This window comes from Martes martes (assembly GCF_963455335.1).
Source record: "Martes martes genome assembly, chromosome: 6".
Classification (NCBI taxonomy): domain Eukaryota; kingdom Metazoa; phylum Chordata; class Mammalia; order Carnivora; family Mustelidae; genus Martes; species Martes martes.
In genome coordinates, this window is record NC_137893.1 from 82,483,886 (window position 1) to 82,510,754 (window position 26,869).

At 35.2% G+C, this 26,869-nt stretch overlaps 1 protein-coding gene across 2 annotated transcripts in view; it reads right to left on the reverse strand.

Annotated features, from left to right (window-relative positions):
- Window positions 1-26,869, reverse strand: part of KPNA5 (karyopherin subunit alpha 5) — a 52,903-nt gene that overhangs the window by 18,624 nt on the left and 7,410 nt on the right. The window contains exons 3-8 of one of the 2 annotated variants that reach the window (XM_080806425.1): window positions 26,153-26,254; window positions 25,950-26,049; window positions 24,871-24,965; window positions 22,721-22,852; window positions 20,218-20,306; window positions 11,111-11,210 (exon numbers count right to left, since the gene is read on the reverse strand). In XM_080806425.1, the coding sequence (XP_080662551.1) occupies window positions 11,111-11,210; window positions 20,218-20,306; window positions 22,721-22,852; window positions 24,871-24,965; window positions 25,950-26,049; window positions 26,153-26,254 (618 nt within the window). The remainder of the gene's footprint in view (window positions 1-11,110; window positions 11,211-20,217; window positions 20,307-22,720; window positions 22,853-24,870; window positions 24,966-25,949; window positions 26,050-26,152; window positions 26,255-26,869) is intronic. The other variant, XM_080806426.1, reaches the window with a different exon arrangement.

Sequence of the window (26,869 nt, forward strand, 5' to 3'; positions counted from 1 at the left end):
GGTTAACGTGATTAAAGAATTTTAATTCTCAACAGTAAATAAATTCTCAACAGTAAATTCTCAACAGTAAATAAAACTCCCTCCCATCCCCTTTGTAATTAATAAATATTCTGTAGGGCAATACTTCCAAACCACATCAATATTCTGTTCCCCAACAATCTTTCACCTAAATGTTTTAGAACTCATTGATGATTCCTGCCTAAATCACTTATTAGCATGGTGGTTGACCATTCTAACATGAAGTCCTTCTACAAGTATTAACTGGGATCCTTCTGTAAAAAAGGGCTTTCTTTCCCCATTTTTAGTATTAGGATAGACTCACAGATTTTTTTTTTTTAAGATTTTATTTATTTATTTATTTGTCAGAGAGAGAGAGAGAGAGAGCACACAAACAGGGGAAGTGGCAGATAGAGGAAGAAGCAGGCTCCCCACTGAGCAAGGAGCCCCATGCAGGACTTGATCCCAGCACCCTGGGATCATGACCTGAGCTGAAGGCAGATGCTTAACCAACTGAGCTACCCAGGCTTCCCAGATTCTTTTTATTCAATATGTTAAAAGTATTTCCTTTCCTTAATTCATCTTGATCCTCAAACAGTACCAAATTTGGCTAGAGGAACCCCTACCTAAATATACTTCGGAAGTAGAGCCCACAGAATTTACTGATGGAGTGACTATACAGAATGAGATAAAAGAGGAAGCAGGCAAAAAATGTTAAAGTACCTCACTTAATAATGGAAGATGGAAATTCTATTAACTGATATGAAAGACTGCTGGCATAGAAGGTTCTGGGGGAAAAGAACAGGAATTATATTTTAGATATGTTAAGTTTAAGATGTCTATTAGATATCCAAATAAAGACGCTGAGTTTGGAGTCAAAAAGAACATCTGAGCCAACCACTGGAATCTGAAATTTGCTAGCATGTGGATGACATTTAAAGTCACAGAAAGGGAATATCAAAATAAGGAACTGAATGCCGATAAAGATAAGAAAAAGCCAAAACCATTCACTTTGTTCTCTCAAATTTAGGAGGAAAAGAGAAGAGGAACTAATATATGAAACTGAGACAGAGCAATCCTTGAGGTAGAAGGAAAACTTAAGAGAGAAGTGGCCTGAAAATGAAGTGAAAAAAAATTACGTGGGAAAAGGAAGTGATCGAATGCATCACATGAAGGCAACAGACTGAGAAATCAATGTGATGTAGCAAGTCATTTAAGATGAGGTCTAAATATTGACCCCTGGATTTCACAATGTGAAGACACATGTGCACTTAGTGAAAGCAGACTCAGTGTAGTCACTGAGGGAAAATTCCGACTTAAGAGGATTCAACAAGAATGAAAGGAGAGAAAAGAGACAATGAGACTAGACAAATGAGGAATTTTACTATAAAAGAAAGCAAAGCAATGGATGGCAATAAACATGGAAGCTAATAAGGCTTTCAGGGACCAAGAAAAGATTTAATATGAGAGAAATAACAGTGTATTTTTATAGTATTGAGAATGATGTAGGAGAGAGAAAACAATTACTAATGTTGGAGAGGAAAGGAGTGATGGACTTGGAGCAATGACCCTGAAAAGGGAAAACAGAAAGCTATGTTGTGTTCAAACAGATGAATTAACTTTATAAAGCAGCATGGCTAAAGTAACCAACAATGACAGGAAAGTATAATGGTACAAATGACAAGATGGCAAATGTAGGGATGGTAGTAATCTTTGGAAGTTCTCTTCAATTTTATCAGTGAAGAATCAGGGTCATTAAGTTGAGAATAAGGAAGGAGAAAGAAGTAGAGGTAGGAAGGAAGAGAAAATAAGAAACAGTCTCTTAGTTGAGAAATCCTATTTTTTTTGGCCAGCTGTTAAAATATCTATTTGCCATTATAAATGTGAATTGGACTGAAATTCAGATAACCACATAGCTTCTCAAGATTCATATAACTTCTCAAAGTCCTTAATGCTCCATTAGATGTCTCATAAAGGTAGTCATTTTTAAAAAAGGAAGCTTAGAAAAACGTGGTTTAGACTATCAGTTTTCTGAATTACAAATTTTATAAATTTCAGTATCTTTCAAAAAAGCAAATTCTTGGGGGAGGAGTCAAGATGGCGGAGAAGTAGCAGGAGATCAGCTAGGCAGCTTATCTAACCATTGTGAACACCTACAAATCCAACGGGAAATCGAAGAGAAGAAGAGCAACAATTCTAGAAACAGAAAATCGATCACTTTCTGAAAGGTAGGACCTGCAGAGAAGTGAATCCAAAGCGTCGGGAAGATAGACCGCGGGGGGAGGGGCCGGCTCCTGGCAAGCGGCGGAGCAACGGAGCACAAAATTGGGACTTTTAAAAGTCAGCTCCACAGGGAGACATCACTCCAGAGGCTAAACCGGGGGGAAACCCAGGCGGGGTCAGCATAACCCCAGGTCCTGCGGGGTCACAGAAGGACTGGGGGTGTCTGAGTGCCGCAGAGCTCGCAGGTATTAGAGCGGGAAGCGGGCTACAGCGACAAAGCCGAGGAGTGAGCTCTAAGCCGGGGGTTACCTTGTGCCGGTCGCAGGCTGGGTGGGCTCGGAGCGCGACTGGAGGCTGCAGAGACGGAAGCGACCCGGCGCTTTTCTCCAGCTCCAGCAATTGACTGCTTTCCTCCAGGCGCGACCGCAGGCCAGGGAGGCGGGGCGGTTGGGCACTTTGCTCTGAGAGCACACTGAGGAGCGGAACCCCAAGCTCTCGGCTCCTCTGGGCCGAGAGATTGGGAGGCCGCCATCTTCATTCACGTCCTCCAGAACTCTACGGAAAGTGCTCAGGGAACAAAAGCTCCCAAAAGCATCCCGAGAGGATTAATTAGCCCAGCCCCTGGCAAGGGCGGTGCAATTCCGCCTGCGGCAAAGACACTTGAGAATCACTACAACAGGCCCCTCCCCCAGAAGATCAACAAGAAACTCATCCAAAACCAACTTCAGTCACCAAGAACAGCAGAATTCCACAACAGGAGAAAGCAAATCCTACCTGGACAAAATGACAAGGCAGAAAAACTCACCTCAAAAAAAAGAACAAGAGGCCGTACCGAAGGCTGGAGACCTAATCAATACGGACATTGGTAACATGACAGATCTAGAGTTCAGAATGACAATTCTCAATGTTCTAGCCAGGCTCGAAAAAGGCATAGAAGATATTAGAGAAACCCTCTCTAGAGAGATAAAAGCCCTTTCTGGAGAAATAAAAGAACTAAAATCTAACCAAGTTGAAATCAAAAAAGCTATTAATGAGGTGCAATCAAAAATGGAGGCCCTCACTGCTAGGATAAATGAGGCAGAAGAAAGAATTAGCGACATAGAAGACCAAATGACAGAGAATAAAGAAGCTGAGCAAAAGAGAGACAAACAAATACTGGACCACGAGGAGAGAATTTGAGAGATAAGTGACACCATAAGACGACACAACATTAGAATAATTGGGATTCCAGAAGAAGAAGAAAGAGAGAGGGGAGCAGAAGGTATATTGGTGACAATTATTGGAGAGAATTTCCCTAATATGGCAAAGGGAACAAACATCAAAATCCAGGAGATGCTAAGAACGCCCCTCAAAATCAATAAAAATAGGTCCACACCTCGTCACCTGATAGTAAAATTTACAAGTCTTACCGACAAAGAGAAAATCCTGAAAGCAGCCTGGGAAAAGAAGTCTGTAACATACAAGGGTAAAAACATTAGACTGGCAGCGGACCTATCCACAGAGACCTGGCAGGCCAGAAAGAACTGTCATGATATATTCAGAGCATTAAACGAGAAAAACATGCAGCCAAGAATACTGTATCCGGCTAGGCTATCATTGAAAATAGAAGGAGAGATAAAGAGCTTCCAGGACAAACAAAAGCTGAAAGAATTTGCAAACACCAAACCAGCTCTACAGGAAATATTGAAAGGGGTCCTCTAAGCAAAGAGAGACCCTAAAAGTAGTAGATCAGAGAGAAACAGAGACAATATACAGTAACAGTCACCTTAGAGGCAATACAATGGCACTAAATTCATATCTCTCAATAGTTACCCTGAATGTTAATGGGCTAAATGCCCCAATCAAAAGACAGAGGGTATCAGAATGTTTAAAAAAACAAAACCCATCAATATGCTGCCTACAAGAAACTCATTTTAGACCCGAAGACACCTCCAGATTTAAAGTGAGGGGGTGGAAAACAATGTACCATGCTAATGGACATCAGAAGAAAGCTGGGGTGGCAATCCTTATATCAGATCAATTAGAGTTTAAGCCAAAGACTATAATAAGAGATGACGAAGGACACTATATCATACTCAAAGGGTCTGTCCAACAAGAAGACCTAACAATCTTAAATATCTATATCCCTAACATGGGAGCAGCCAACTATATAAACCAATTAATAACAAAATCAAAGAAATACATTGACAGTAATACAATAATAGCAGGGGACTTTAACACTCCCCTCACTGAAATGGACAGATCATCTAAGCAAAAGATCAACAAGGAAATAAAGGCCTTAAATGACACACTGGACCAGATGGACATCACAGATATATTCAGAACATTCCATCCCAAAGCAACTGAATATACATTCTTCTCTAGTGCACATGGAACATTCTCCAGAATAGACCACATCCTGGGTCATAAATCAGGTCTCAATCGGTACCAAAAGATTGAGATCATTCCCTGCATATTTTCAGACCACAATGCTCTGAAGCTAGAACTCAATCACAAGAGGAAATTTGGAAAGAACGCAAATACATGGAGACTAAACAGCACCCTTCTAAAAAATGAATGGGTCAACCAGGAAATTAAAGAAGAATTGAAAAAATTCATGGAAACAAATGATAATAAAAACACAACGGTTCAAAATTTGTGGGACACAACAAAGGCAGTCCTGAGAGGAAAATATATAGCGGTGCAAGCCTTTCTCAAGAAACAAGAAAGGTCTCAAATACACAACCTAACCCTACACCTACAGGAGCTGGAGAGAGAACAACAAAGAAAACCTAAACCCAGCAGGAGAAGAGAAATCATAAAGATCAGAGCAGATATCAATGAAATAGAAACTAAAAAAACAATAGAACAAATCAACAAAACTAGGAGCTGGTTCTTTGAAAGAATTAATAAGATTGATAAGCCCCTGGCCAGACTTATCAAAAAGAAAAGAGAAAGGACGTAAATAAATAAGATCATGAATGAAAAGGAGAGATCACAACCAACACCAAAGAAATACAAACAATTATAAGAACATACTATGAGCAACTCTACGCCAACAAATTTGACAACCTGGAAGAAATGGATACATTTCTAGAGACATATAAACTACCACAACTGAACCAGGAAGAAATAGATAACCTGATAACCTGAACAGACCCATAACCAGTAAGGAGATTGAAACAGTCATCAAAAATCTCCAAACAAACCAAAGTGCAGGACCAGACGGCTTTCCAGGGGAATTCTACCAAACATTTAAAGAAGAATTAATTCCTATTCTCCTGAAACTGTTCCAAAAAATAGAAATGGAAGGAAAACTTCCAAACTCATTCTATGAGGCCAGCATCCCCTTGATCCCCAAACCAGACAAGGATCTCACCAAAAAAGAGAATTACAGACCAATATCTTTGATGAACACAGATGCGAAAATTCTCACCCAAATACTGGCCAATAGGATCCCACAGTTCATTAAAAGGATTATTCACCACGACCAAGTGGGATTTATTCCAGGGCTGCAAGGTTGGTTCAACATCCACAAATCCATCAATGTGATACAATACATTAATAAAAGAAAGAATAAGAACCATATGATACTCTCAATAGATGCTGAAAAAGCATTTGACAAAGTGCAGCATCCCTTCCTGATTAAAATTCTTCAAAGTGTAGGGATAGAAGGCACATACCTCAATATTATCAAAGCCATCTATGAAAAACGCACTGCAAATATCATTCTCAATGGAGAAAAACTGAAAGCTTTTCCGCTAAGGTCAGGAACACGGCAAGGATGTCCGTTATCACCACTGCTGTTCAACATAGTACTAGAAGTCCTAGCCTCAGCAATCAGACAACAAAAAGAAATTAAAGACATCCAAATCGGCAAAGCAGAAGTCAAACTATCACTCTTTGCAGATGATATGATACTATATGTGGAAAACCCAAAGGGCTCCACTCCAAAACTGCTAGAAATTATACAGGAATTCAGTAAAGTGTCAGGATATAAAGTCAATGCACAGAAATCAGTAGCATTTCTTTACACTAACAACAAGACAGAAGAAAGAGAAATTGAGGAGTCAGTCCCATTTACAATCGCACCCAAAACCATAAGATACCTAGGAATAAATCTAACCAAAGAGGCAAAGAATCTATACTCAGAAAACTATAAAGTACTCATGAAAGAAATTGAGGAAGAAACAAAGAAATGGAAAAATATTTCATGCTCATGGATTGGAAGAACAAATATTGTGAAAATGTCTATAATACCCAAAGCAATCTACACATTTAATGCAATTCCTATCAAAATCCCATCCATTTTTTTCAAAGAAATAGAACAAATAATCCTAAAATTTATATGGAACCAGAAAAGACCTCGAATAGCCAAAGGAATATTGAAAAAGAAATCCAAAGTCGGTGGCATCACAATTCCAGACTTCAAGCTCTATTACAAAGCTGTCATCATCAAGACAGTATGGTACTGGCACAAAAACAGACACATAGACCAATGGAACAGAATAGAGAGCCCAGAAATAGACCCTCATCTCTATGGTCAACTAATCTTCGACAAAGCAGGAAAGAATATCCAATGGAAAAAAGACAGCCTCTTCAACAAATGGTGCTGGGAAAATTGGACAGCCACATGCAGAAAAATGAAATTGGACTATTTCCTTACACCACACACGAAAATAGACTCAAAATGGATGAAGGACCTCAATGTGATAAAGGAATCTATCAAAATCCTTGAAGAGAATGCAGGCAGCAACCTCTTTGACCTCAACCGCAGCAACGTCTTCCTAGGAACATCACCAAAGGCAACAGAAGCAAGGGCAAAAATGAACTATTGGGATTTCATCAAGATCAAAAGCTTTTGCACAGCAAAGGAAACAGTTAACAAAACCAAAAGACAACTGACAGAATGGGAGAAGATATTTGCAAACGACATATCAGATAAAGGGCTAATATCCAAAATCTATAAAGAGCTTAGCAAATTCAATACCCAAAGAACAAATAATCCAATCAAGAAATGGGCAGAGGACATGAACAGACATTTCTGCAAAGAAGACATCCAGATGGCCAACAGACACATGAAAAAATGCTCCACATCACTCGGCATCAGGGAAATACAAATCAAATCCACAATGAGATACCACCTCACACCAGTCAGAATGGCTAAAATTAACAGGTCAAGAAATGATAGATGCTGGCGAGGATGCGGAGAGAGGGGAACCCTCCTACACTGCTGGTGGGAATGCAAGCTGGTGCAACCACTTGGAAAACAGTGTGGAGGTTCCTCAAAAAACTGAAAATAGAGCTACCCTACGACCCAGCAATTGCACTACTGGGTATATATCCTAAAGATACAAACGTGGTGCTCTGAAGGGGCACGTGCACCTGAATGTTTATAGCAGCAATGTCCACAATAGCCAAACTGTGGAAAGAGCCTAGATATCCATCAACAGATGAATGGATAAAGAAGATGTGGTATATATACACAATGGAATACTATGCAGCCATCAAAAGACATGAAATCTTGCCATTTGCGACGATGTGGATGGAACTAGAGGGTATCATGCTTAGCGAAATAAGTCAATCGGAGAAAGACAACTATCATATGATCTCTTTGATATGAGGAAGTGGAGATGCAAGGCGGGGGTGGGGGTTGGGAGGAGGTAGGAAAAGAAAAAATGAAAAGATGGGATTGGGAGGGAGACAAACCATAAAAGACTCAATCTCAAGAAACAGACTGAGGGTTGCTGGGGGGAGGGGGGACGGGAGAGGGTGGTGGGGAAATGGACATTGGGGAGGGTATGTGCTATGATGAGTGCTATGAAATGTGTAAACCTGGCGATTCACAGACCTGTACCCCTGGGGATAAAAATACATTATATGTTTATTAAAATAAAAAAATTTAATAATAAAAAAAATGGGAAAAGAAAAAAAAAGCAAATTCTTCAGGAAAAGCATCTCTATGAGAAAAACTTTTTAAAAATGAGTCCTTTGGGGCACCTGGGTGGCTCAGTGGGTTAAAGCCTCTGCCTTAGGCTCAGGTCATGATCCCAGGGTCCTGGGATAGAGCCCCGCATCTAGTTCTCTGCTCAGCAGGGAGCCTGCTTCCCCCCCCTCTCTCTGCCTGCCTCGCTGCCTACTTGTGATCTCTCTGTCAAATAAATAAATAAAATCTTAAAAAAAAACAAAAAACCCACCTCTAAAAAGCATGTAGTATAATTAGACCACTAAAAGATCTCAAAGTTTAACCAATGCCTTAAAAAAATGCAATACTGGGGTATCTGGGTGGCTCTGTGGGTTAAGCCTCTGCCTTTGGCTCAAGTCATGATCTCAGGGTCCTGGGATTGAGCTCCGCATCATAGTCTCTGCTCAGCGGGGAGCCTGCTTCCCCCTCTCATTCTGCCTGCCTCTCTGCCTACTTGTGATCTCTCTCTCTCTCTCTCTCTCTGTGTCATATAAATAAATAAAATCTTTTTAAAAAAATGTGTTAAGCAGAAAAAAAGGAATAATGAAATATGGCATTTTAAACTAATTATATATTTACAACTATTATCACATAATTATTATTTTAACACGTACACATACAGATGCACACTATTTTAAAAGCAAAGGGGAAAAAAACCTCCAAACTCTTAAAAGGACTTTGTATTTTAAAGAAAGAAATTTCAAATGAAAAGCAATGCATAAACCAAAGTTCACTGGGTAAAAACTTAATCAAAATATAGTTATCCCATACCATTTTTTAAGAGGTAAAATAAAGGGAAAAATGAAGAGGGAGATATTGGAGTGGTAGACAAACCATGAGAGACTATAGACTCCTCTGGGAAACAAATAAAAGGTTTCAGAAGGGAGGGAGGTGGGGGGTATATGTGAGCCTGATGATGGGTATTAAGGAGGGTACAGACTGCATGAAGCACTGGGTGTTATACGCAAACAATGAATCACAGAACACTACATCAAAAACCAATGATGTACTGTATGGAGATTAACATGACACAGTAAAAATAAATAAATAAGAGGCAAAATAGATTACTATGATTGCTAAAACCATGAAAATATATATAATTAGCAAGCCAATTCTATACATGCAAGTCTAAACCTACAATTAGCTGGTGAAGGATTCACCATCATCAGTTGAATTAACCCTTATTACCTCCTCAGACAAAATATGAACATTTTCTTTCCTTTCAATTTTATAATAATCATTACCAAATAATGTTTTTATATATAATTTTTTAAAAGGTCATTGAAGGGTACTGTGTACCACATAAATATTCTTTTCCTTGTATTATACCCAGGTCAAATACTCATACCTTGTCCTTCTACAATTAAAGTGAAAATTGTAAAAAATCCCTTTAATCTAACTAAGGCCACTGGTGCAACATTATTTCATAACTTCCTTCCTTGGGGAGCTGTGGTATATAGTTTACTCAAAACTTTTCTAAGATACATATCTATTAAACCAAATTTCTGATTAAAATAATAATTTTGGGGGTGCCTGGGTGACTCAGTAAGTTAAACACCTGACTCTTGATTTTGGCTCAGGTCATGATTTCATGGGTAATGAGATCAAGCCTTGCATAGGTGGGGAGTGGGAGGTCCCTGAGCAACGGGGATCTGCTTGAGATTCTCTCCCTCTGCCTCTCCCCCCACATGCATGTGTGCCTTTTCTATTCTCTCTCTCAAAGAAATAAAAATCTTTAAAAAAAAAAAAAGCCTTTTATTTCTAGTATACTTTATAATGCTTTAAACTAGCTTCTTAGTCATGTTATGTACTTGTCAATAAACATGGAATAGAATAGGCATGGATGGTTACAGAAAAATTTTATGAACTATGATTAAACCCATAACATGCTACGGGGTATGGGAAAAGATCAATAGATTGATGGGGGGTCCTGGGTGGCTCAGTCATTAAGCGTCTGCCTTCAACTCAGGTCATGCTCCCAGGGTCCTGGGATCAAGCCCTGAGTCAGGCTCAGTGGGAAGTCTGCTTCTCTCTCTCCCATTCTCCCTGCTTGTGTTCCGTCTCTCACTATGTCTCTGTCAAATAAATAAATAAAATCTTAAAAAAAAAAAAAAAAGGTCAATAGATGATGGTACCAATGAGATTTTAAAGTCATGTTGGTGGTTCAGATGAAATGTGGCTAAAATCGTGCATTTTTCAAACTGGAATGGTAAAAGTATAAATGAGAAGGCATACAAACTCATGCATCATATTTTTCAATCAGGAATTTATTATTTTTTGCCTCCAGCAACTTTTAAATCCTCACCAGATTTTGAGCTCTTCTTAGTGCTATGGTCAGTATTTCCCTTTCATTCCTAGATACTGAATTAGAAAGAAGTATGATGGTAGCCCAGAAATTTACCTACATTCTATCTTTTTAACATCTTAGTGGTAAGAAAATAGAACTAGGTTAGAAATTTATTAATAATCTATTCTTTTAGCAGCAGAATATGAGTAGATGGGGGAACAGATATTCTAAACAGATAAAAAGTACACTGGGAAAGCACAAGCCCCTGCAGACTAATTACTTTTCCAATTTTACAATAGGACTAATCGCTTTTCCAATTTTACAACTAATGAACTACCTTAACCTTTTTGGAGGCTTCAATTTCGCTTATAGGAAATAAATGAGAAGAACTAGATTAGAAGATTTCTAAAGTCAACACTAACATACATAAGCATCAAGTGACACTGTTTGCTAAGAGGCAATCACGACGTAAAGTAACAGTAGAAGGGAAACTTCCTTTCTATTGTATATTCTCTAGACTTTGAGTATGTGCAAATATTGTCTAGTCAATAAATAATTACTAAAAAACCATAAAGTTCCTTCAATCTCTAAAAGTCTATTATAAGGAGACTCAAAAGTTTACGTACATAGATTCCTTAATTTGTATATTTTACTCATACCTTACTAAAGTTTGGAGGAGGGTTTTTGCCTCTACATAAATTTGAGAGGGCCCATACAGCATTTCTGGTTGTTGTAAGTCTGTTTGAATTTGTTAATAACCTGCCAAAAAAAAAAAAAAAAACAGAAAAGAAAAAGAAAAAAGAAAATTGTCACTTTACATTCATTTCTTCTCTTTAGCTATTTTATATCATAAAATATAAAAATTCTCAATATGTTTATAACACAGTCAATGTGGTAAAGTAGGAAAAGGTAATTTTTAAAAAGTGTGTATATATATATTTTTTTTTATTTTATTTTTAAAATTCTCAATCTATGATCTGAATGGATCCTTACAAGACATAAAACATGTCCAAAATAAAGGGGGTCATGGAAAACTGATTTGTTTATTTCTATATACTTTATTTTTTTAAACCTTGACAGATTTATTGTTTTTAAGTCACAATATAAAGTAACAGATAATACAATTTTGAATATGAAATCTTTACACTGGGACTTTAGAGGAGCAGAAAAGGGAATGGATTAAAGTCTCATCAAAAGTAGCCTAAGCATTACAAACTAAGGCCAAATTATCTTAGTAAAAAAAAAGAAAAGATACAAAACACTGGGTTTGGTGCTTAATTAAAATTATTCGCTATACTTCAAAAAGAATATTAGAATACATTGTTTTAAACCATGAAAATAATACATTTTAGGAAGCAAAGAATATAGGGTCAAACTGAATGAAGATCAGCTAGCTACTGAGAAGAGCTGTTTGTTTTGAAGAGATTGTCAGTATTTTTGATCTGCAACCTATTACAAGTATAGAGAAACTAGGTTTAAAAAAAAAATCCCTATTCTGTAGTGAATTTGGCAAAAATGGTGGGGATGGTAACTCTGGCAGCCTATCAGCCCCCCAGAAACAACCAAAAAAACCTTGTAAACTTTGTCAGAATCGACTTTATCAGAACTCTCAAAGATAGTCAAAAGTTTATAGTAACCAAGAAAACTTTTAACTAGGAAAGGGCTGTGATGTGGTAGGAGAGATTTCAGGCAGTATAATTTACCCTTGGCCAACTCCCTCCCAAGTCTGGCAGCAGTCTTAAAGAAGAAAGCTAGAATTCCCACTGTGGGTTCCTGGTTCCAAAAAGGAGCTAAGGAGACTTGTTTCCAAGGAATTGTGTTTGTCTGTTTTGATCTGTGTGGGTGCTGTCTGATGGACTAATGCAAGGGGCCTGCCTTTGTTTTGTCTAATTGGGAACACTTTCATTAAGATCAACAGATAAATTCTTATCAAAAACCACGAAGAAAAGAAGGCAATGAGATTATATTTAAACTGTTAAAAGCAAAAGCTGTCACTTAATATTTCTATATCCTACAAAACTATCCTTCAAAATATCAAAGAGAAAGTAAAAGATTCCTAGAACAAAAGCAGAAAAACTCATCACCAGTAGATCTACTTTACAAGAGCAACTGAAAGGAACCCTTTCAGCTGAAGTGAAAGGAAAATAAACAATAACTCAAAACCAGAAAAGAATACCACCAAAAATAACTATACAGATAAATCTAAAAGGTGGTAATTTTGATATGTAATTTTTTTTTCTCTATGATTTAAACTACATACATAAAGCCGTAATTATAAATCTATCTTAACTGGCATACAATGTATAATGTTATTTTTGACAATAACTTAAAGGTGGTAGAGATGTACAGGAGCAGAGTTTTTCCATAATATTGCAACTAAACTGGTATTAATTCAAACAAGATTACTCTAAGTTTAAGATGTTAACTGTACTCCCTGGACTAATCATTAAGAAAGTTAACTAAAAAATACACAGAAAAGGAAATGAGAAGGTAATCAATACCATATCTTACCCCAAAAAATCAAACACATAAGAAGGCAATAAGGAATTAAGAAACGAAAAAGATATAAAACATATAGGAAACAACAAAATGGCCGAAGTCTTTCCTTGTATTTATACTGAATGTGAATGGATCAAATTCTTGGATTAAAAGGCAGGAACTGGCAGAAAACATTTTAAAAAACCCCAAGATAAACAAACAACAATCTACGAGCCATCTATACTATACTCTACAAGATACTTCACTATTTTTTAAAGATTTATTTACTTTAGAGAGAGGGAAGAGAGCAGAGCATGTGCAAGAGCAAGGGAGGTGTGGAGGGGAGAAGGAAAGAATCTCAAGCAGACTCCCTGCTGAGCACAGAGCCCCAGGTGGGACTCAATCTCAGAATCCATGAGATCATGACCTGAACCGAAACCAGTAGTCAGACACTTAACCAACTGAGCCACCCAGGCGCCCCTACAAGATACTCACATTAGATTTGAAGACAAATAGGCTGAAAGTGAAAGGATGGAAAATGATATTCCATGCAAATAATCACCCATAGTTATACTAGTATCAGACAAATAGACTTCAAGTCAAAAATTATTTTAAAAGACGAAGAGGACATTATATATTGATAAAAAAGTCAACCCATCATGAAGCTCTAACACTCATAAGCTTAGAAGACATAACAACATAGCAAAATACACAAAGCAAAAACTGACAGACCTGAAGGGAGAAATACATAGTTGTACAATCATAGTTAGAAACTTCAGTACATTATTTTCAGTAATGGACAGAACACCTAGATAGAAGATCAGTAAGAAAAAAAGAGGACTTCAATAACATGATAAACAAAGTAAACATAAAAGACACCTATACAACATTCAACTAAGCAACAGCAGAATATATATTCTTCTCAATTGCACATTAAACATTCTCCAGGATATACTGTATATTAGATGATAGAGCAAATCTGATACATTTTAAAAGACTGAAGTCACACGAAGTATCTTCTCTGTTCACAGTGAAACTAAAAATCACTAATAGAAGAAAAACTGGAAAATTCAATATGCAGAAATTTTAAAAAATATACTCTTAAAGCAACCAATGGGTAAAACCAAAAAACAAAATGAGAAAATATTTTAAAATAAATGAGAATAAAATCAAACATACTTAAACTTAATGGGATACTGTGAAAGGAATGCTCAGAGAAAATTTTATAGCTATAAATACCTGCATTAAAGAAAGAAGATCTCAAATCCATTGCCTAAACGTCCACCTTAAGAAACTACATAAATCAGAGCAAACTAAACCCAAAGCTAGCAGAAGGAAGGAAATAATGAAGAGCAGAAGAGTAAATGAAATGAAATAAAGAGTAGAAAAATACTAGAGAAAATGAACTAAACCAAAAGTTGATTCTTTGGGGAAAAAATCAACAAAGTTAACACCTTTACCTAGACTGATAAAGGAAAAAAGACTCAAAATTAAGAATGGAAGTGGGGAGGGGCAGGTGCCTGGGTGACTCGGTTGAGCATCTGACTCTTGATTTTGGCAGAATTGAGCCCCTCACTGGGCCCTGCATTCAGTCTGCTTGTCCATCACCCTCTGTTCCTCCTCTCCCCCACTGGAATAAGCACAGGTACATGTGTATGTGTTCACTCTCTCAAATGAATAAAATCTAAAAAAAAAAAAAATCTAAAAAAAATTAGAAAATGTGGGGCTATTACTACTGATATTCCAGAAATAAGAATATAAGTATAAAAGAATACTATGGGGGTGCCTGGGTGACTCATTCAGTTTGGTTAAGTATATGGCTTCAGCTCAGATCATGATCCCAGTGTCTTAGAATCAAGTCCCACATTGGGCTCCCTGTTCAGCAGAGAAGTCTGCCTCTCCCTCTCCATCTGCCTCTCCCCCCCGCTCATGCTCCCTCTTGCTCTCTGAAATAAATAAATAGAATCTTAAAAAAAAAAAAATACTATGAGCAAGAGTAAGCCAACAAATTGAATAACCCAGAAGAAATGAACAATTAGAAATTATATATAAACTACCAAAATGATTCAAGAAGAAATAGAAAATCTAAATAGGCCTATAAGGATTAAAGATATTGATTAGTAATCAAAAACCTCATAATAAAGAAGAGTCCAGCACAAGATGGCTTCACTGGTGAATTCTACCAAATACAAGAAGAACTGAATCCTTCTCAAACTCTCCTGAGAAATAGAAGAGAACATTTTGTAACCTGTTTTATGAGCCAGCACTACCCTAATACCAAAGCCAAAGACATCACAAGTATAGACCGGTATTTCTCATAAATATACATGCAAAAATCTTCAACAGAATTCTAAGAAACTGAATCCAGCAATGGTTATATACTATAACCTAATGGAATTTACCTGGGAAGGCAAAGATAGTTCAATGCACAAATAATAAATAATATACATTAACAGAATGAAGATGGAAAAATGTGTGATCCTGTCAATTGATGCAGAAAAAGCATTTAACAGAACCCAACACTCTTTCATAATAAAAACACTCAACAAACTAGGAAAAGGAGCAAACTACCTCAACATGATAAAGAACATTTATGAAAAATCTACAGCTAACAACATACTCAATGGTGAAAGTGAAACCTTTTACTCAAATCAGAAACAAGATGAAGATACCTGCTTTTCCCTGTTATGCAACACTGTACTAGAAGCTCAAGGTAGAGCAATTAGGCAAGAAAAAGAAATATTAGAAATTAGAAAGCAATAACTGAAACTATTACTATTCACAGATGACATGATTTTATATAGAGAAATTTAAGAAAATCCACAACGAAACCCTATTAATGCTAATGAATGAATTCAACAAAGGTGCAGGCTACAAGATTAAAACACAAAAAATTGTATGTCTATACACTACCACTGAACAAGTAAAAAAAAAAATTCATCTAAAATAGTATCAAAAAGAATAAAATACTTAGGAATAAATTTAACCAATTCTGTACACTGAAAACAAATTCATATGGAATAGCAAGGAGCCCTGAATAGGTAAAACAAACTTTTTCTTTAAAGATTTATTTATTTGAGAGAGAGAAAGAGAAAGAATGCACCAGCAGGGGTAGGGGCAAAGGAAGAGGGCAAGGGCAAGAGAGGGAGAGAATCTCAAGCAGACTCCCACTGCGCAGAAAGCCTGATGTGGGGCTTGATCTCACAACTCATTAGATCATGACCTGAGCTGAAATCAAGAGTCAGACACTTAACTGACTGAGCCACTCAGGTACCCCTAAATAGCTAAAATAATCTTGACCAAAAAACAAACAAACGAACAAAAAAACTGAAGGACTCACATGTTCTGATTTCAAAAAAAAATTTTTTTTAAGATTTTATTTATTTATTTGACAGACAGAGATCACAAGTAGGCAGAGAGGCAGGCAGAGAGAGAGAGAGAGAGGTGGAAGCAGGCTCCCCGCCGAGCAGAGAGCCCAATGCGGGGCTCAATCCCAAAACCCTTGGATCATGACCTGAGCTGAAGGCAGAGGCTTTAACCCACTGAGCCACCCAGGCTCCCCCTGATTGCAAAATTTATCACAAAGCTACTCTAACCAAAACAATATGGTACCATTCAATGAGCAAAGAATACTCTCTTCAACAAATTATGCTGTGATAAGTGAATGCCCTTGCGTCATATAAAAAATTAACTCAAAATGCATCAAAGATGTATATATAAGAGCTAAGACTATAAGCTTTGAAGAAAACATAAGGACAAATGTTCATGACTTTAGATTTGGCAACAGTTTCTCAAATACAACACCAAAAGAACAAGCAACAAAAGGAAAAAAATATACAAACTGGATTTCATCAAAATTAAAAACTTTGTAACTCAATGGACACTATCAAGAGTGAAAACAACCCAGAAAATGCAAAAAAAAAAATCTGTAAATCATTAATCTGGTAAGAATGTATTCAGAATATATGAAGAATTCTTACAACATAGCAACAAAAGATAAGTAACTGAATTAAAAATTATTCAAAAGACTTAACAGACATTTCTCAGAAGAAGATATAGATATAGTCAACAAACCCATGAAAAGATGTTCAACGCAAATCAGAGCAAAATGAGATACCATCTCACACCTACTAGGGTGGCTTAAATCAGAGTAACAAGTGCCGGTGAGAACGTGGAGAAACTGAAACTCTCATACACTGCTGATGGAAATGTAAAATGCTGCTGCTGCTATGGAAAACAGTTCCTAAAAAGTCAAATATAGAGTTACCATATGACCCAGCAATTCTCTTCATAGGTATATACCTAAAAAGAATTAAAAGCTACCATTTAAACAAAATCCTGTACATGAATGTTCAGAGGAATACTATTTAATCAACAGGTAGAAAATAAATGACCATCAACTGATGAATGGGTGCACAAAATGTGGTACATCCATACAAGAAATGTTATTCCACCATAAAAATAAAGAAGTACTGATACATGTTATTCTATGGATGAACCTGGAAAACAATATGCTAAGTGAAAGAAGCCAGATATGAAAAGTCATACAATGTATGATTCCATTTATATGAAATATCCAGAATAGGCAAATCCATAGACAGCAGATTAGTGGTTTCCAAGGGCTGAGGCTAGAAGGAAATGGGACATGACAGCTTAATAGGTATTGGGATTTCTGTCTGGAACTAGATAGTGGTGATAGGTATAAAACACTGACAGTGAACTGTACATTTTAAAATAGTTAAAATTATAAATTTGATGTTATGTATATTTTACCATATACAAAAAAAAATCTGTTCTACAGGTTTTCCTATAGTCTTTGAAACCTCCTAAAACCATAACTCACTTAAAAATAAAATAATTACATTAACTTTCTATATCAGGAGTTGAGAAACTTTTTCAGTAGATATTTTAGGCTTTGCAGGCCTTTTTCTGTAGCAACTATTCAACTCTGCTGATGTAGCATGAAAGCAACCATAGATATTAAGTGAGCAAATGGGAGTGATTGTGCTCCAATAAAACTTAATTTACAAAACAGGAAGCAGGCCAGATTTGGCTTGAGGCCTATAGTTGGCCAACCTGTGTTGTATACTATTCTTTATCTATATTAATGAGGTTATTATAATCATTAAAGTCAAATTAAATTAAAACAGCAAATGTGTCAGTATATGAAACCAATAGTAGTAAGGTTTACATTTGCTGATTTACGTTTACTGCAAAGTTACGTTTACTGAGAATCAAATGGAAGTAGAATAAAATTAAAACTCAAACAGAACTGATAAAACCATACATTAACAGAAGTTTTACATTTACTTAAGCAATAGCTTAGACATGAATTTCAATGTGAACAACAGACAATCCATAATCTTAATAAAAGCCAATAACTTTCTTCCTTTTGCTCAACAAAAGTGAGAGTATCTGGTAGCTAGGTTGACATAAATTCTTTTTTGCTATTTTTCTCATTTTTTTAATGAAACTTTCAAACTTTTTAAGCCTACTTATTTTCTGAAATTCATTGTATTTACAACTAGCACTACATAGTTGGATACTTTTTCTCCATTAGAGCTTAGTTTTTATTTGGTTTCTTTGGTCATGATTAAAAGCTCCTTAGACCATTTAAAGGAATTAGACCTAAGAAATGTTTACTTACTAATTCAGAAACAATTACCAACTTGAGATAGTAATAAGAAAATGAGACAGATAGCAGAAGTAAAAAGAAACAAAGTGCTCAGTTAATCTATGAACCATATAATGAGGCCAGAAAAATCTCAAATTGAAAATTTAAGAGATACTTTCAATAGTATGAATTTCTTTTTTTTTTAAATTATGTTAGTCATTATACAGTACATCATTAGTTTTTGATGTAGTGTTCCATGATTCACTGTTTGCATATAACACCCAGTGCTCCATGCAATCCGTGCCCTCCTTAATACCCATCACCAGGTTCACCCAGCCCCCTGCCCCCCTCCCTTCTAAAACTTTCAGTTTGTTTCCAGGAGTCCATAGTCTCTCACGGTTCATCTTCCACTCCAATTTCCCCCCTTCATTTTTCCCTTCCTTCTCCTAATGTCCTCCATACTATTCCTTATGTTCCACAAATAAGTGAAACAATATGATAATTGACTTCCTCTGCTTGATTTATTTCACTCAGCATAATCTCCTCCAGTCCCATCCATGTTGATGCAAAAGTTGGGTATTCATCCCTTCTGATGGCTGAATAATAGTCCATTGTGCATATGGACCACATCAGGGAAATTCAAATCAAAACCACATTGAGATACTACCTTACACCAGTTAGAATGGCAAAAATAGTATGAATTTCAAAATAACCCTGATATTGAACTCTAAATCAGTATTTTCTTTTTATAGCTCCGCTAAATTCTTAAATACTTTGGAACATTAACTTTGAATAAGACCAAAGTTAATGACATTATAGTAAGTGGTTCAGTGCCCTGCACATAGTTAAGTATTCAATGTTAGTTGATTGAAATGCTGTGAGATCACTCTGTCCATGGAAAGTTACTCTCTCTAAAAGAATAAAATACCTTTTGCAAGCTAATAACTAAAAATTTATTCTTCCTTTCAATTCTTTAGCTTGGAGAGGATGGCTAATAGCACAGAAACAATAAAATTTTTCCTTTTACCATCTCCTCAATTACTTTTTTCTTTTTCACTACATGCCAGTGGCATCAAGCCTAAAAAAAAAAAAAGACCCTCTTAGTGAATGATAACCAAGATGAATAAAGGAATCTACCTTTCAAATAATTTTATGTAATTTCTGTAAAGGTCCTTACATTATAGGGTAATTTCTTTTTTAAAAATATATAATGTATTTTAAAAAGAAACTACTAAATAAATCATGTAATTCTAATTCCAAAAGAAAAATCTCTTATGATCTTTGTTCTCTGAACACTTCCGTATCAAATATAAAAATCTGATATCCTAAATATATCCTCTGTTCATTTACTAAAGATTTCCTCCTTTAGCAAAACTTAAATTTTTACTGTACTAAAAACTACCATATATCCTTATTTTGTAGAATTATTACTTCAGCATAGTAAGCATCAAGCACACAATAAATACTATTAAGTAAGGATTAAGAAAATATAAAGACCAAAACAAAACCAGAAAATTTTTTGGTTTGCTTTTGCTATTGCTCTTGCAGAAACAGCTAAACATACCCCAAATTTAAAAGCATCACTGAAGAACATAATTGTGTATGTAGAAATACAGTGCAGAATAGTTTTCTTTTCCAAAACTAGTATTAATTTAATTGTGATAAAGTACTTACTCTAAAAGAGGTGGAAGTATTTCACAATTCAAAACAAAATCTCTGCATTCTGCATTGTCACCAGCAATATTACCAAGTGCCCAAACAGCCTTAGAAAAATGAGAAAAAAATATTCTGTTACAATATCTTAAATAAGATGCTCTCTTAAGAATGAGATTTTAGTACAGAATGAACACAGTAATACTTTCCAAGATGTTAAAAAAAAAAAAATGCTAGTAGGACAGTAAAGAAAGTTTAAAAGTACCATTTACTAATATTTTTAATCAACTGAAGGATAAGGCATTAACATTTTTTCATTACACATGGTGAAATGTTTATTCTGTTCAACAAAGATGATAGTCTGTCTACTCTGAATCTACATGGAGAGACAAAATATAGCAATTTAGTGAATTTTGCAATTACCTATACTAGAAGATTGTTCCTATGCTAAGGACTCCACTTACTGGGAAGGGATTGATTTGTAAAAGAAGGGAAGGAGAGACAAAATATAGAGAAGTGAAGTAAAGCTACTACTAGCTTGGATTGATCTCTGAAAATAAGCTTAGAATTAGTCCAGGTTCATTATAATTTTTTAAATAATTTAAGTAAAAGATCAAATTATTCACTTATTAAATTTCAACTAAATGACAAATTATGCAAATGCAAATCATCATTTCATTATATTCTCACTTCACATTTTTCAAATACGTGCAAAAGTAGACATAAGTTACTTTTTCAACTGGGAAAATTTTAACATTTAAAACACGAGTTAGTATTTTTAATAACTACCCTAGGCCTAAGTTTATTTTCTTTCTTTTTTTTTTTTTTAAGATTTTATTTATTTATTTGACAGACAGAGATTATAAGTAGGCAGAGGCAGGGAGAGAGGGCGGAAGGGAAGCAGGCTCTCTGCCGAGCAGAGCACCTAATGCGGGCCTCGATCCCAGGACCCTGGGATCATGACCTGAGCCGAAGGCAGAGGCTTTAACCCACTGAGCCACCCAGGTGCCCTATTTTCTATTTTTTAAGAAAAATCTTTTACAAGACAGGTGTCTGAACCAACTAACCCATAGAGCCACCTTAAGAAAATCTTTTGAAGTAATGACATTTTTCACCCTGTGAAGTCTAATACTGGTGGGGAAATTATTATGTATAGTTTCTTTGGAGGTCAACTTTAAAATACATGATTAGAACTCGAAAAATTTTTCTTTTACCAGGGTTAAGTCATTTTTCCTAATGAAATAATCAAGATATACATACATTGATAATGATGTTTATCATAATATTAATACACCAGAAATAACTCTAATATATAACTGAGAAATAGATCACAAATTATGGTTCATACCTGACTAAATAATGAGTAATCAGGAAAATTTTCTTGGAAGATTAATGCCATTAGAAAAGGCTACCAATATCAATTAAGTGGGGGAAAAAACAACCCGTGTGTGTGTGTGTGTGTGTGTGTGTGTGTGCGTGCGTGTGTGTATACATATATATGTATATATATATAAAATTAAACAGATGAATGGATGGTAGATCAACAGATCAATCTGCCCTAAAAATAGTTCAAAACAAAAACATTTTATTTTCTTTCATTGGTACAAAGTAAATGTGATTAAATTTTCCCTCTTGTAACAACTGTGAGAATTTATCATGTCTATTTAAAAAGTTACATTATGGGGGGCGCCTGGGTGGCTCAGTGGGTTAAAGCCTCTGCCTTCGGCTCAGGTCATGATTCCAGGGTCCTGGGATCGAGCCCCGCATCGGACTCTCTGCTCAGCGGGAAGCATGCTTCCCTTCCTCTCTCTCTGCCTTACTCTCTGCTTACTTGTGATCCCTGTCTGTCAAATAAATAAATAAAATCTTTTAAAAAAATAAATAAATAAAAATTAGAAAAAATAAAAAGTCACATTAGGGATCAGGAGGGAGACAAACCATAAGAGACACTCAATCTCACAAAACAAACTGAGGGTTGCTGAGGGGAGGAAGGGTATGGAGAGGGTGGCTGGGTTATGGACATTGGGGAGGGTATGTGATATGGTGAGTGCTGTGAAATGTGTAAGCCTGACAATTCACAGAAATGTAGCCCTAGGGCAATAATACATTATATGCTAATAAAAATAATTTAAAAAAATAAAAACAAATAAAAGAGCAAATCGACTAATGGCTTAAAAAAATTTTGATATTTTAGAAAGAAGTAACAAAATAATCTATGTACATGCAAAGAATAAGGAGTCAGACCAGTCCAGGTTTAAAACTTAGTTCAGCCATTCACTGTGACTAGGTAGATTACTAACTTTTCTGAGTCTCAGTATGCTTTTTTATACATGGGAATAGTAATTTCTGATACCTGACATCACACCTACAGGGAACCCAGGATTATGCCTGAGACAGTGCATTCTGGCTTCCTTCTAATTTGACACTGAAGAGAAATTACTGTATTTTAACAAATGCAATGCACATGCAACTCTCAAGAGAACATTAAAATCTAGTAAATATAACCTTCAGATTAGAAACATACCTGCTCTTGCACATCTTCATGCTCTGAATTAAGAAGTTTGATAAAAATTGGAACAGCCCCAGTTTCAATCACTACCTTGGTATGCAGAAAAGTTCCAGATGCTATATTAGTTAATGCCCATGCAGCTTCAAACTAAGGAAAAACAAAGGTAGAATAAATGAAAGCACCAAAGAAATGTCAGAAAGAAAGGGAAGAAGAGAGGGAGTAAAGAGTTAGCTGGACAAGCCTTAAAGACTGATTTAAGATTAATAAGATTAATCAGATTTCATAAATAAAAACCCTTGGTTTTAAAAAAAAAAGGACTCAATCTGGAAAAATAAAACTGAGACTGTAATGAAAATTTTCAAAATCATGAATAAATGAACACATCTGAAGTTGTATTTCACAAACTCCTAACACTTACTATTTAGAGAGCCAGGAGTCCTAAAGCAAGCAGTTTAAAAATAATGAGACACTACTTAAAAGAGCAACAGTGCATTTATGGAGCTTAGAATCTTAAAAGGTACTTTTGTTTCCTTAGGGATGGATCACCTAGTTCCAACCTCATTTAAGAAATTAAGAAAATTAGAAGTCTAGAGACTTAGATGATTTGTTCAAAGAATTCACTATTAGCAGAGCCACAGGCAGGACTTGTATTCCTGTAAGCAGTAGAACCTCTGAAAAGTCATTCATATCAATTCCACTTAAATCTGAATATACTTAAATGTGATGGATTTGTAACAAAAGAAACAGAAAATTCAACCCATGGCTCCCAAACAGTAAACTAGCGAAGTACTGAAAATGATCTACAAATCCACAGGCAAACTAAAGAGTGACCATAACTTCAAAAGTATTTGGCACAATTTTTCACATGAAAGGTACATATCACTATGATTAATAAAATAAAATTTTATTATTTTAATGTATTATTTTAATAAATAAATACAATATTTTAAATAAAAATGTATTAAAAATAAAATTTATAAAAAATAAATAAAAACAATATTTTAATTTTGTAATACAATGCCTTACACACAATATATGGCTGAAACTAACACTCAATCTTATTTATTTGTATTTACTCATTTCCTCTTTCTTTCATTTATAATTAAAAAGCCAAATAAATATCAGGAGGCTTGGGTTTTAGTCTGGACTTGAGGCTTAAATAGAAAACAAATGGACTAAAAATCATGACCTGTAGTCCTTACAGACTACACCTAAAGACCTTGAAAACTAATGGACAGTATTACTATATATAACACAAAGTGGCTTTTTCCTCAGACATCCTTATTGTAAACACTCTCAAAATTTTTCAGCATAAAAATCATAATAGGTAATATTCATTTGTGTAACACATTTCTTTGCTTCTTATCTACAGTGTGAGGAGCTTTCCCAAATTACTCAAATAAGTGGAACACTATTCCAAGTTGTAATTTCAACAACTATTACTCAAATACCAGTAACAATCTTCCATAACTGACAATAGCACTGGTAAACTAGGTGCAGCTCCTGTGCAATTCCTGGTAGATATAATTCCACATTGTATTCCTACTTAAGAATATACATAGCAACGAAATCAGGAAAAGCAATCTTTCTTTAAAAAAAAAAAAACCACCAGTAAAATATTTGCAAAATTCAGTAATTTACTATTAGCAGCCAATTATTTGGAAGACATCTTACAGGGGTCATTACAGTATAGCTGAGAAGCAATGCTCATTTGGACAAACCTAACTTTGGTAACATTTTAGTTGATTTTACTGATTTTTTTTTTTAAAAAGCTAATCAGATAAAAATGTTTTAAAAGGTAAAAGAGTTTATACTAAAAAGTTACAACCCTTATTAGCTAAGAGCCAAAAAAAATTTACCCATTAACATTTTAATTTGAGGTTTTCTAAAATGAAAACATTATTAAGGTTGACAACTACAAAATTTTTATGAACATTATGAATGATTTTATATAGTTTTCCCAAAATTGTTTTAATGAAACAGTTCCTACAAAAAACTAGCATTGCAAACATGACTAAGGCAAGACGGGTGGCACTACCTTTTCCTTTAATTGCCAAGTATTTCCTGAATGCTTACAATATATTTAGTATTGTAGAAGTTCACTAGAAACTTTAATCATATGTTATTTCTGGAAAGAGATTAAGAAAGAAAACTTTAGAACTCACCTGTAAAGTACAATTTTCATTTCTTTCAAGAAATTTCACAAATCTCTGTACAACTCCTGGTTTCTGTATAACCTGATCAATTGGTGGATTAGGTTCTAAAAATTAAAAAAGAATTAAGTTATTTATAGGCACAGAAAGATAATAACCTGGTCCCTGTGTCAGTTAACAGGATGCACAAAATAATTCTTTCCTAGGTTTCACTGACCAAGTTTAAAAGCCTCAGGTGAGTTTAACTGAAGTAAACAAATATTCTCAAAAATGCAGTCCTTACTGGAAAACAAATTCTTTTTATTAATCAGAGTAAGAAAAATTTTAAAATACTGCCTATGCAAATATTTAATACTTTAAGTTGTAGGATATTTAGAAGGTCATCTTCACAACATGGAGTATTTCAGTCTAATACTCAAAACACCAACTGATAGATAATCTTCCTCCTAATCCTGTATAAGAATACCTCATTTTCCAGAGATGTCTCCTTCCCTATCAGCCATTTTCTAATGCTTCTCAACTAAATGATATTCTATTCTGTCAGGGTATCATTCATTATTCACAGAAATGCTACTGGACTATGTAGGATTCTCCATAAATTTTCATGAAATGCAGAGGGCTTTTGAGAATCATAAAATCTCTAGGAAATTTTAAAACAAAGATACGCAAAATTAAAACCAAGATATTTCAGCTACTGACAACCTAAGTATCAACAACTCTTCCTTCTCCCTTGGCTTCAACAGAAAGTATGCTCTTGTGGTTCTCTAGGATATTCTGTTAGTGTTCCATATTTATATAATAAAAAGGATAAAAAAGACCTCCTTTAGGTTTCCCTGGATGGCTCAGTCAGTACAGCAATTGACTCGATCTCGGGGTTGTGAGTTCAAGCCCCACACTGGGCATGGAGTCTACTTAAAATAAATAAATACACTTTATAAAAAAATAGGCCTTCCTTACAAGTATACTTTCAAGAAAAATTAAGACCTACTGACTTACTGACAATGATGATGTCTTAAAATAAAAAATATCTAATAAATAAAACTCTCAGAACCTTTTAATATCAAATAAGCATACTTGAAAATAATTCTTGCCTTTGGAAAGCAGCTTTCTAAATTTCTGTGTTGCTGTTAGCTGTTGATCAGCATTGTTAGAAAAAATCATCTGAACCATATCTGTGGTGATAACTTCTTCCTAAAAACAGAAAATATAACTTAACACTTAATATTTTGCATGAATAACTATTATAGGAAATACTGCTGAAGTATAATTTGAAATACATTTTTGTAATATCTACCTCTGGAATGGGTACAGTGGAACTGATATCTGGATCCTGGATAGGACTTTCTAGCATAGACTCATCGTTTCTGGGCAAAGAGACATTTCTGCGTTTGAACAACTATAATAAAGAGAAATCACTTTATACACTGGGCTTTCCATAAAACACTGAATTCCCATAGAATTATATTTTTCATTTATGTGAACAAAACAAAATGATCATTTAAAATTCTACATATTTACTATTTCTCAACCACTATACCATGAAGATCTAAATTATCTTTGAGAAGTTAAACTCTCCTGACTTGGTTAGCTCTTACCAGCAGACCACTTTGGGTCAATTCTTATTCTCAGTTCTTTTACCAATGGCCAGTCCCATAAGTAGAGTACACATTTACTTTTAATAGAATTTGAAAAAGTACATATGCTCACAGTGGTATATGAGATGTCTAAGAATTTTTCCAAGAAAATCTTAATAAAAAAGCAAATTAGTTATATGGGAGAAATACTGTGGTATATTAACAAACAAATTACAGATTAATAAGGAGCAGAGAACAACTCTGAGGAAATATGGCCCTATCCTTTTTATTTCAGGAATGAATAAAAATTAAAAAAAAAAAAAGGAGAGAGAGAGGAGAAGTGAAGCATAGTGACATCACTGACGGGAATTTATGGATATATTTTCTATATCAAAATAGAGAAGAAAAAAATCTGGTATATTCTTTCTGATAACTAA